This window comes from Meleagris gallopavo, chromosome Z (assembly GCF_905368555.1).
Source record: "Meleagris gallopavo chromosome Z, MGAL_WU_HG_1.1, whole genome shotgun sequence".
NCBI lineage: Eukaryota > Metazoa > Chordata > Aves > Galliformes > Phasianidae > Meleagris > Meleagris gallopavo.
In genome coordinates, this window is record NC_139435.1 from 26958949 (window position 1) to 26971943 (window position 12995).

Here is a 12995-nt window from a genome sequence, read left to right on the forward strand (position 1 = left end):
TACATTATTTCTTAGATCTTATTATAGAATCATAGATTGGTTTGGGTTGGAAGGAACCTTTAAGATCACGTAGTTCCAACTCCCCTGCTAAGGCAGGGACACCTCCTTCTAGACCAGGCTGCTCAAAGCCCCATCTAGCCTTGCCTTAAGCACCTCCAGGGAGGGGGCATTCAGAATCTCACTGGGCACCCTGTTCCAGTCTCACCACTTTCACAGTAAAGAATTTCTTCCTACTGTCCAGTCTAAATCTACCCTCATACTGTTGCTACATGCCCTTATAAAAAGTCCCTCCCTCCCTTTCCTGTAGGCCCCCTTCTGGTACTGGAAGGCTGCTATAGGAGCCCTGTGGAACTTTCCCTTCTCCAGGCAGAGGAGCCCCATCTCCCACTGCCTGTCCCTGCAGGGGAGGTGCTCCAGCCCTCTGATCCTTTTTGTGGCCCTTCTCTGGACCTGCTCCAACAGCTCAATGTCCTTCTTCAGTTGGAGGTCCCAGAACTGGATGCAGTACTCCAGGTGGGGTCTCATGAGAGCAGAGGGCCTCCCTCTTTATCATGACTTGCAAAACATAATGCTAGAAATAAAACACATGGAGCTGTGTTAAAATGTTGTTAAAATTATATTAAACTAAAATGTATGTTAAAAGTATATTTTTTACACGAAAGCAGACTGATTTCTAAATTCATTGCGTCTCTGCACTGATCTTAGAAATAAGTGTCCTGCATTTTATTTCAGACACAGACATATTACTATTAAACTTAGCTTTTAAGAACAATTCTGTCCCTTCAAAAATTCTGTCACTTTGAAAAAAGAATTAAAAACAACAGTGAAGGAGTAAACCTAGCTATCTTCTCTATCACTTTTCAGTGTGCCATGTACATGGGAAAAAATTTCTTCCAAACTGCATCTATTATTTGGTTCTATGTATATGTCAAGACTCTGATTTATTTACTACTATAAATCTGTGCTTCTGACATCCCAGTATGTCTCAGTATTTACATGAGTTGATCACAGCTCTAGATTTTCTTTGAGCAAATAATTGATGAGACCTTTCACATTTTTGCTTAGAAAGCATCACCTATACAATTATGCCAGTTTATGTCTTAGAAATGTCTACCTTGCTGAAGGATTTTTTTCCATTACTCTTCATCTTAGTAAAAAACAAACAAACAAACAAAAAAACAACCAAAACCAACAAACATTTATTTCTTTTACCAGGATTTGGTTAGAGTATCAGATAAGTTAACTCAAGTGTATTTAGAGTATTAAATTAGGTTCAATTTGAAAATATATACCAGTAACTTCTGTGTCTTGCAAAATAAGTAATTAGGAAGTGCTCTCTTATTATCATCTATAGGCACCAACTAGCAAAAAAGAAAAAGCACTGGATAAAACGTACTTTTTTAGCTGAAGATGTACACTTTATATTGTACAACTTGAAATATTAGCAGCCCTCCGCAGAGGCTGTACAACCTCTCAGTGTCAAATGTTTGATTTTTCCCTAATTTTACCTCAAATATATGAATGCTATAATAATAATCTTATTAATCTGAAGTACTCAGTTGAGTTTTGGAATGGATTGTCCAAACCACTGCAGCAGATAGGCATTTAAGTATTTCATTTATATCATTTCTGTAACGAATATTAGCCTTTAGTGGTATTTAGTTAAATACGGGATTATTTACTTATATATTAAATACGAAAAACAGTAGATGAGAACTAAGATTTCAAATGTTTTAGCTGTATAGCAGATAAACATAACCATTGCTATTTAAATGCAGAGTAGCTAATGCTCACAATCAGTGCTATAGTGTTGCAATATAGCAGAAAACCTCTGTGCAAAAAAAAAAACAACCCAAGAAAGTCAATTTCCCATCAGAAAAACATACTGAATTTTCTTTAATTTTTTAACATATTCCTGTGGTCCCAAAGCTGACAGTGAGTTTCATGAAAACTACAGAGAATAGAGGAGAGAAGGCCTCAATGAAGCCAATGGATTGCTGCAGCCTCTGAAAGCTGTGTGCCATATGCCATGTGAAGAAGGGAAAGTACTGGACGCCCTAACACCTTATACAACAGAACATGATACAGAAATCAATTTCACTCTGTCTTCTGCCTCTCCACAAAAAAGCCACTCCTGTAACCAGATTATTAATTCAGGGTTTTTTCACAACAGATCAAACACAAAGAAGTAATCAACTTCTTCCACAGAAACTTTCTCAATGGGTCTAAAGACAGCCAGAGGTGGAAGTACTGATAAAACAGTTTATTTCCACCAATCTCCCTTTTACAAGCATCAAAACTCACATTATGAAATCCTAAGTATCATATCTGTAACCAGAGAACAAAAATTTAAAGTATGCAATTTGCTCCATAAAGATATAAACTTGACCTTCTTTACGCGTATGTTTTTTATGTATTTGGAAATTTAAAATATATCAGATAGATTCAGCTTTATAAAATTTACCTAAAATAGAGCTGCATTATTCAATATACAGAAATTCACATTAGTTCTTGCTCACTGATAGTTTTGCAGAGTCACAATCAAAAAATAAATATGTTACTGATGGACACCGATTACCAATTATTGAGATTTTCCACAGTCAGTCCAAGATCTTTTTCTGCGTGAAAATAAAATCATAAAAGTGCACACAATGCACAACTGTAGGAAAATCTATAAATGAAGTAAGTGAAAACATTGGAGAATTCTTCAAGTGGTATTCTCATGATCAGTAATTTAGAAGGATAAGGGCTGTTAGTTGCAGTCCTCTAAAAATTCTGATGGTGAAGTACAGCCGTCCTAGAATCCAAGAAATACAGTATTGCCAATGTTAGGAACAGGGTTTCCACTAAATTTACTAGACCTCAAGACTTTGGCTTGTCAGGCATCCTTTGTCTGGACATATCTACGCTGGCCTAGACCTTTGTTCTAACTTAGCTGTAAAATTTATAACCTGGTAAATGCTTGTAAGTTTTATTTTAGCTTAGTACAATCATGTGGTATAGAAACTACTGTTATGCCAGCGCTGATGCACTTCTCTAAATAACAGGCAGTAACATAAAATAGCTATTCTGTGTAGAATAAACAATCCATACTGTAGAATCAAAATGTAGCAAAGAGCACTAGGTGTATGAGATGACTGTATTCAGTAAGTATTCAGCAAATATAGAACACATAATATCTAGTAAACTAAGGTGCAAAACAGAAATGGAAACCACAGAAGAATGACTGTTTTTCTGTTAGAATACATATACAGAATTGCTGCAAGAGTATCTAGTGTAAGTAGAAAGACTCCATCATTGATCATACTTCTCTAGGCATAGAAACTATGACAGTGATAACTTGCTGTAATTCTTTCTCACATGGAAGCCACTGACCTGAGTACGCATAGGGTTAGTGGAATGTTAAGTGTAACATCAGAGAAAAAGGGATAGATGCTAGCAAGTCCTGGAAAGATTCCAGGAACATAACAATTTCAATATTGTATTCATAATAATTATTTTATCAGGCAGATAAAAGACTTCAACTAGAGAAACAGTAAATTGTTGGTTTTGCATCAAAGGTGTGTTTGGTCCACATAAATTAGTGAATAATGTGAGGAATAAAGGCTACAGTTTGGATTCAACAGCATTATCAATTCTTAGATAATCTCAACAACTAAACTCTCTTTTTATACAAGAATTAGTAGAAAAAATATCTGTTTTGAAAATAATCACATTACATACATTATTAAACACTACAGTTTAAGTAAGAAAAAGTTCATGTCCAGATCAAGGGCCTTGCTTGGCTTCTTAATACAGGTGCAACCACAATATTTTTTATCTGTATCTATTCAGACAGACCTGCACATATTAATGCAACAACAATTCATTTTAGCTTCAAGGTAAAGTGATGTGCTTGGCAAGCAAATGTGTCATTAACTATAAACAACTATAGATAACATCAAATATTCTCAAATATGTGATAAGCTTCACAATACAACCCCTGTAACATCATTATGCCAATAAATATAATAAAACCAAGTACCGTTAAGTGAAACCCGACAAACTTCCTTCCATTAGAATAAAGAATCAGCTAATTGATTCAAGCATTCTTCCTAAATATTTAAAGTGCATCCTTTGTTGCTACTGGGTTGGGTTCATGCTAGTTTACATGTATTTTCTTTTGTAACAAAGGGAAACTCATATGACATATTGGAACTTTTATTCCAGTAAAACCGTACACTTAATTAATGTCTTCACCTTAACTATGAGCTGCAGATTATGAGTTTCATTACTAGAGTACATTATGCAATATATCCTATGTCTGATTTGAGTTACAATCCAGATTTTGATTTAGCATAGTCATAAATAAATCAAATATATAATCATAGAAAAACAACCCAAAAGATAAAGTAGTAATCACTCCTGTCAATCACATCATCTACAAACCTAACTGTTTGCTGAAAGTGCAACAGACATTTCAGAGTGGGAGTATGTTGACAAATTGGCTCTAACATAGTTATATGAATTTGTCAGGATCCAAGAAGCTTATCATTCACAAATCTCAATATGATGGATAGAAAAAGCTGTACTACAATCTAAACACTTGCCTACATATTTTTAGCATGAGAGGTTGGCCTCTGTGTTTTCTGTCACAGCAGAACTCAACACAGCTGTGTCAGCTTTGCTTAGGGATGTGGTAAGCTTTTGGTTCACTTTCAGAAGTTTTAAAATGTCAATCCCACATTGATGTAGCTTTAAACAAACAAATCCAGTGGCAAAACAAGAAAAGAAGAAAAAAAACAGATTTTTTTAAACCATGTAACCTAAGTAATTATAAAAACAGCAAATAGAAACCAATTCTCTATTCTCTTAAGGAAGCTAGCCAACGGCAAGCCAGAACCCCATTCCTTCATAACATGTTGTGCATAAGTTCAGTAACTTCCATTTACAGAAGTAACATTCACCATTCTTAATCTGAAGTATGGAATTATAAAGGACAGTGAATTTCACAAGACAGCCTTTAAAAATTCTGAGTAAAAACAAAGATCAGTTCTATTCTCAATGGAAAAAAAATCTCCAGAAATGTTCCTAAAAATTTTGAAAAAGAAATTTTATCGTTGGTAAATTCTCCTTTTGTATGCGGAAAAGACAATCTTGATTAGGCTCACTTGCTAAGTGATCAGTAGCTAAGTGCTATATCCCATTAACTTGTTCTACAGAAACTAGCAAATATTTTCAGATTCAGAAACAAAACAAAACAAAACAGAAAAAAAATGATGGATTACTGTAGATTTATTCTAACAGTAACAAGTAATATTTAGTTATCCTTTTATTAAGGATTGTAAGCAGTCATGTAATACCCAACTCACACTGCGAGAAGTGCGTTTGCTAACAGCCCACATGAGTACTTCTGAGTGCTAAATGACAAGAGAAGCTTGCATGTACTAGTTGCAAATGCAAAGCTACAGACTGTATACACAGAACAACAAATGCTGACAACCCCTGTGCTATATCTGGGACAAGCTGGACACTATGGACTACTTCAAATCCAAATTGGATATTCTAGAAGTTTGAACTCTTCTGTTTAAACAGGAACAACAATATAGAGGATTCATTCTTTATAAAAATTCTTATGAAGGATCATAATTACTGCATCCTCTGAGGGTTTATTAATTTCAGGGGAAGATGCTTACTGAGGCAGTGACATTCAGAATAACATAAAAGGGTCCACCATATAATATTGATAATTAGTTTTCAAATTACCCTTTCTCATCTAGGAAAGAGGAAATGTTGGCATCAATTCTTTTTCAGAAAACTTTTTCCACATTAAATATTAACCTAATGAATGCTTGCTAGTGTTGGAAAATATTGATCTTTAATTCATAGAAAACAAATGGTAACACTTTCAGAAACATTACAATCATCACTTAAAAATGATTCACTCATTAAAGAAGTATAAGCTATGTTATACAAGCATTTCTACCTATTTTTGAAGCACTGTTTAGAGAAGAAATGGTTAGCAGCTATATCAGCAGCATCAATATAAATGTATAACCTCTTGTATGCAAACAGTATGTTAGAGCTGTTTATCCATTTATAGCTTATAATACTTATTTTTCCCAGCCATCCACTCATCTTGTATTTTTCTTAGATATGTATTTGAATGGCTTAGGTGAGAGGAGACCTTAAAGATCATCCAGTTCCAACTCCCTTGACATGAGCAGGTTTGCCATCCACCAGATCAGGCTGCCAGGCCCCATCCCATCTGGCCTTAAACATCTAAAGGGATGGGACATTTATAGCTTCTCTGGGTAACCTGTTCCAATGTCTCAACATCCACTGAGTGAAAAATTTCCTCCTAACAACTAATCTTTATCTCTCCTCTTTAAAACCATTCCTCCTTGTCAAAATGTGTAAAAAGTTAGTCCCCATTCTGATTATCATCTCTCTTAAGAACTGGAAGGCAGCAATGAGGTCTTCCCTGAGCCTCCTCTATGCTAAACAAGCCCAATTCCTTCAATTTTTCTTCCAAGGAGAGGAGCTCCAGCCCTCTGATCATCCTCATGGGCCTCCTCTGGACCATTTCAAACAGCTCCACATCCTTTCTGTGTTGGAGGCCCCAGGCCTGAATGCAGTACTCCAGATGGGGCAGAGCAGAGGGAAACAATGACCTCCCTCATCCTTCTGGTCTCCCCTCTTTCAGTGCAACCCAGGATAAAGTTAACCTTTTGGGCTTCAAGCACACACTGCTGTCTCATGTTGTCCTGCTTCAAGCCAGGGATGAAACTAGATGACATCCAATGGTTCCACAGGTTATTCATTCTATGTATCTAAACTTGCATGTTGGTGAAAATAACTTGATGGTGGAAAAGTATGTTTAGATGAAAAGGAAACATACAGTAATAGCCAGAAAAGAGGCTTAAGAATCAGCAAAACAAAAAAAAAGTGTTACCCTCCTTCTTCTGCCTCTCCTATTCCTCTGGAAAAAATATTTTTATTGTTTTATTAAATAAAGGAATTAAATTACATTAGTACTTTTGCTAATAAAAATCCAGCCATTGCAGTGTTTTATGTATTTACCACTAGAACTGCAGCCAAGAAGACAGAAAGCCTATGGGAAGAGATCTTTTTTTTGCAAAGATGGTAATGCTATAATAAAGTTAATAGCAAAACTTACTCATAGACCTAAAAGGTGCTTCTTCAAACAGCACTATGCTGGATACATAATTTCATTTAAGACTGACTAAAACACAACAATTATATCTTAATAAACTGAATTTAGCTTTCAAATAATGATAATTTTGACTCAATCATTTTTCTTTCCAACTTAAAGTACAGTTGTTGAAAGAATCTCATTGACAACATATATGTAACTTTACATTTTAGTAAACATTCAAATGTTAATCATTTGCCAACTTACATAGCTCCATTAGTGTAGACTGTGTCGCTTCCTTCCACATACTGAACCTGGGTTGGGTAGACATGCTGTACTTGCTGTACAGTTTGCACTTGCTGCACCTGAAAACAAGAACATCATAAAATAGAGGTACTAAGATAAAAGGAAGGACCAAAGCCTCAGTGAATTTCCTGGCTTCTAAACAATATGGGAAGTCACCGTTCTCATAATTACTAAAGCTATGACATAGTAATAAAACAGAAGAATATTGTTTTTACACAATACTTATATTTTAAGTCTAGTAAAAAGAATCTTAACACTGAAAATGTACATTCATGCAGCACGCATACTTCACTGCTAAAGACAGAACTAACTACAAAACAGAAAAGGATAAAATAAAGCATAATTATGCTTTGCAACAAGGAATTACATTTACTAAAGCGAAAAGTATCCTTTGTCCACACATACGCTTTTCCTTATTCCATTTAAATCTGAACAATACAAATCTTAATATACAGCTTAACATGCAAAAACACACAGCTACAGTGTGCTGCACTAAATTCAGAAATAAATGTTTAGATCAAAACATTTTAGCATTTGTTTAGTTGGAGTTAAATTACAGTGGTAAAAGGCTTTTTCGAGTAATGTTTTGACTTAAAGGTATGCCAATGAATCAAAAAACCTCATTCTGAGTAACTCTTCTTCCAGAATATCAGCAGCTACAATACATTCCAAGGAAAGCTGTTTCTAATGTTAATGAGATAAACAAAAAGAAGTAATAAGATATTATTTTCATCTATATTGCTAAGATAGCATGTCTGTCTCATTAAAGCATATCATTGGACAATTCCTTGGACTCATATGTTATGTAAAGCACCTTCAGGTTAAGCATATTTCCTGTCCAGTCTTAATTTTTTGTCTTCTGCTATAGCAGAGATTAAGAAATACTTATTTTACGTGAGCTGTTGTTGACAGAAGCTGTATTTTAGCTCAGGTGCAGTCCAGAATCTAAAGAAAGTAAAATGACTGAATGACTTCATAGACTAGCAAACCTTGCAGTAGGAACTGAATAAAGCAAGAGACAGTGTGCATATTTATGCAATAGATTTAGCGTAAACTAAATGATTGCTGTTTTTCTCAGATGTTTTGCTAGGAAGCATCTTCTTCATGATACAGTTGCTCCTGAGAATTGCAATCATCAGATGTATTTGAGTTTCAAACACTTGATGGATCATCTCCCAGAGCTCATTAAGAATATATACATATAAAAATGTATTAAAAATACAAATATATATTAAGAATATATATATTTTAATACCTTAACTCCACAATAATCTAAAGAGTTTTAAAATAATCATAAATTTCATAGCCTATTACAGTATGACTCAGATTGTGAAAGGAAAATCTAAATTTTCACAGGAAGTTTTTTTTAGTTCAATATTAAAATCCAAATTCAGAAAATTAACAGTGTTTTGAAACTAGCTTTACCAGCACGATAGAAATGTTGACACACTGTATGATGGTTAAACTATGTATTAACAGTTACAGCTTTCTGATTTGTCACATAAATCATTATGTAATTGGCATATAAACCTGAAATACGAATTCTCCACTTCAAAAAGAGGGCTTTAAGAATATTTCTAAATGCTAAAGTAAAATATTTATCTGCTTCACCATGAAACATACATGGCACAGATCACAGTGGTTTCAAAGCCTAACTCTAAAAGTGTGTCTTATTTTTGGGTGATTCTAGCTCTACAATGACCTGTAATTAATGGAAGAGTGATCAGAGCACTGAACTGATCTTCCTAACCCATATATGGAGAAAATATCTTTAAGCAGGTTTTGTTCTTAGACCAGTAATTTGTCACTAGTTATGTAACGGATTTGTTCCATTTTCTGTCCCAGTAGTAAAGCTGGGGAAATGTGAAATTATGCCATTATTAAAATGTTTCCATTCAACCTCTCTCAAAAAGCACTTCACTGCCTGCTCATATGCACTGAAAGTGGCTCACTCCCTATGAAAAAAACAACAGAACGCTACTGTGTTTTATTAATAAAAGGAATTTATTTCCTCCCCACAACCTGCATACTTCCTGTCAGCAAATGCAGGTCATATTCCCATTCTGTACTAGCTATTGTATTATTGTTATGAGAATATAATACTCTTGGATGCAAGCTTGTACCATTTCAAAAACTTTGGATACAGCACTGTGCAAGACCATTAACATAGTAATGAGAGTATACTGCAAGGAGGAAGCATTTAGAATATATAGAAGATTTTGAAGCTTAGCATCTGTTAGGTCATCAATATCTGCTAGGAATCTGAAAATTGTCAAAACTTGATTCATTTCTGATTTGGAGAAAAAAGAACAACTCAACTATTCAAATAGTTATAGAAAAAAATATTTAAAATTTTTTTTTTAATTGGATGATTATAAGCTTTCACCAATTTTTACGTACACTATCTATTAGCCTAATATGCAAAAACTACTATTATTAATATTACCTGCTTAGACCAATAGAATATATATTTTTTTATTTATCAGTATTTCAGAATGGTTGAAGTACAATGCTAATCAAAACATCTTACCTTTCTTTGTAGATCTAGTCACTTTTTTTTCTAATTTTTCTTTTTTTTTTTGCTTCAGTTTCTCTGAAAATCAGTACTGCTCAAGCTAATTGACTCTGATGCCAAAGGAAGCTTTAGTGACCACACTGTTTTGCAGAGTATATACCTATGACTTGCTCTACCTTAAGGTTTTAAAATATTTTTCCTGACGAGGAATAAAAAGTCATCTTTAGAATGAATTTGCATATGGAAGTTCTATGGAACTGAAAATTGTTGTTATACAATAACTGAAATTCCATTTTTATTTCCTATTTTACTTCATTTGGGGAAAAATGTTTCCATGAAAGTTAAATTAATATAACTGCCTTTGGATTATTATTATTTTTTCTTTCATCTTTGGGGAGAGAAGAAATCAAGTGCATACATATATATTTATATATATGTATATGCATATACTCTCCATGGGTATAAATGTATTTTAGAAGAATTGACCTAGGGGGAAACAAAACACCACAGGAAAAAAAACATCATTGTTTATATAAACGGGAAAAAAAAAAAAATTCTATTTATCATTTTTATTGCACGTTTTATTAAGTGCAGAAAACAAGAATGACAGAGCGATTCAAAACACAATGAAATAGTTACGAAATATTTATTACTAAGTATCAATATGCAACTTTAATAATTGTATGTTCTTGGGGTAGACTGGTGATGTACTCATGGGAATTGATGTTACTGTCCAGCTAGAGAAGACAATATTAACTGGCTAGCATAGGAAATAATGGGTTAAATAAGGTCAAACAGCAGACCTTTCATTCCTCTTGCTTCAGTGATTCTAGCCTGAAATAACTGGAATGGGATTAGAAGTAAGCAGCTGAAGTGGTCCAAGAGAAGAAAAGAAAAATGAAAACTTATTTCAATATGCATGTCTAATTATAATCACTAGTTGAATAAAAATAAATTCTATTCTTAACTATGAATTCTGAAAGGAACAAATGAGTGACTATGTTATATCTACGAGTATTTGTCAACAAATGAAAGTAAATAAAAGCATACTGAAATGCAGAGAATACTTTTAAGAGTAAAGGAAATCCAAGAGAGAATTTTCATAAAGTGCAGATGTTCAAAGCACTAGTAAACAAAGAGTAGAAAATCAGAGTGAAATATATGAAGAATTTTAAACCTCATTTTAAAGAGAACGTATTCACAGTGCCTGTGCAAATACTTACATATGCATTATTTTCTATCCTTAGCTATAAAAATAATTTTTGTACTCTCATTAGTCTGGAATTCTTTTGGCAAACAAAATATAAATAGCATATGCTGTAATATTCTAAGCACATTCATATGTATGTAATGCTTAATGTGAGCCTGTGATTATGTTTCTCTTCTGCTGAGCATGATTTTGCTTTAAGACTAATTTTGATTAGCAGAAGTCTACATCTCCAGTTTAATGAAACAATTACTTCATGAGATGATGGCCACAGTGAATGTTGACTACAATAACTGCTTTGTTCAATTTTAGATGAACTGATATACTTTTATAAAACTGATTATGTGATTATTTTTGTTTTATTTCTCCAATCCTTTTACTTTTCATGGCATAAAATACAAAGTGCAGTTAATTTTTAATCTTAACTAAGTTTGCTGCTCTGTGCTAAAGTGCATGTTGAAAAAGCAGTGATACGTTAATGAAAAATCCCCATATTTGAGGAAGCAAACTGAGAAAATTCCTCCAACTATTAAGACAATTTAATTACACTCTCAACAGTTTAGTCTTCTCTTGATGCTGTTTGCTTGCATGTATATATTTTTGTTCTGTCACCAATCTCCTCCATCATACTTCAACAGTGACTGTTGCTGTGCTGCACAAAACCAACCACCACCACTGCAGTATTGAGTAAAATGTAATCTGAGATTTTCAGTAATTGAATTTTTATTTTTTTCTGTTTTGGAGTTCCATAGTAGTGTTTTATGAGATCCATATTTGCACTAGCTATGTGAAAATTAGGGATTTGTTTTAGCTGAAAATATCAGGAGGTACTCTTTTGCTCAAAAGACACAAGGCTTCAATACAGCTGTAGACGAGAAATGCTCTTATTCCATCCTACAGAGGCAGTTGCCTCTTACTCTGGACCAAAATTTTATATTTGCAAAAAATACAGCACAGATATATACAGTACGATATATATGAAGAGCAGTGTCCTCAGGAGTCAGTACCAATGCCCTTTAATACCTTCATCAATGACATCGTCAGGGGGATTGAGTGTACCTTCATCAAGTTTGCAGATGACACCAAACTGTGTGGTGTGGTTGACATGTCTGAGGGGTGGGATGCCATCCAGACCTAGAGAGGCTTGAGCAGTGGGCCCAGGTGAAGCTGATGAGGTTCAACAAAGTGCACGGTCTTGCACCTGAGCTGCAGCAACTTGCACTATCAGTACAAGCTGGGGGATGTAAGGATGGACCACAGCCCTGCCAAAAAGGGCCTGAGGGTACTGGTGAATGGCAAGCTGGACATCAGCCAGCAATGTGCCCTCACAGCCCAAAAAGCCAAATGTATCCTGAGCTGCACTAAAAGAAGCATGGCCAGCAGGGCAAGGGAGGTGATCCTGCACCTCTACTCTGCACTGGTGAGGCCTCACCTAGAGATCTGCATCCAGGTGCAGAATCATCAGTCCATGAGAGACAAAGACCTGTTGTAACACACCAGAAGAGGGCCACAAAAATGATCCAAGGGATGGAACCCCTCCCCTCTGAGGACAGGCTGAGAGAGCTGGGGCTGTTCAGCCTGGAGAAGGCTCCAGGTAGACTAAGTAATAGCCTTTCAGTATCTACAGGGAGCAATAAGAAAGAAGTGGACAGACTCTTTTGCAGGGTCTGTTGTGATAAGACAAAGGGAAATGGTTTCAATCTGAAAAAGGGGAGATTTAGGCTGGATAGAAGAAAACAGTTTTTTATGATACAAGGTGTGAGGTATTGGATCAGGTTACCCAGAGAAATGGTGGATGTCCAGTCCTTGGACTTGACTCAAGGTCAGGCTGG

At 34.9% G+C, this 12995-nt stretch overlaps 1 protein-coding gene across 5 annotated transcripts in view; it reads right to left on the reverse strand.

The window, feature by feature from the left end:
- The window catches only part of RFX3 (regulatory factor X3), a 125454-nt gene that overhangs the window by 44959 nt on the left and 67500 nt on the right, over positions 1–12995 (reverse strand). For all 5 annotated transcript variants that reach the window (XM_085214341.1, XM_085214339.1, XM_085214343.1 and 2 more), the window contains exon 3: positions 7403–7500. In XM_085214341.1, coding sequence (XP_085070467.1) covers positions 7403–7500 — 98 coding nt within the window. The remainder of the gene's footprint in view (positions 1–7402; positions 7501–12995) is intronic.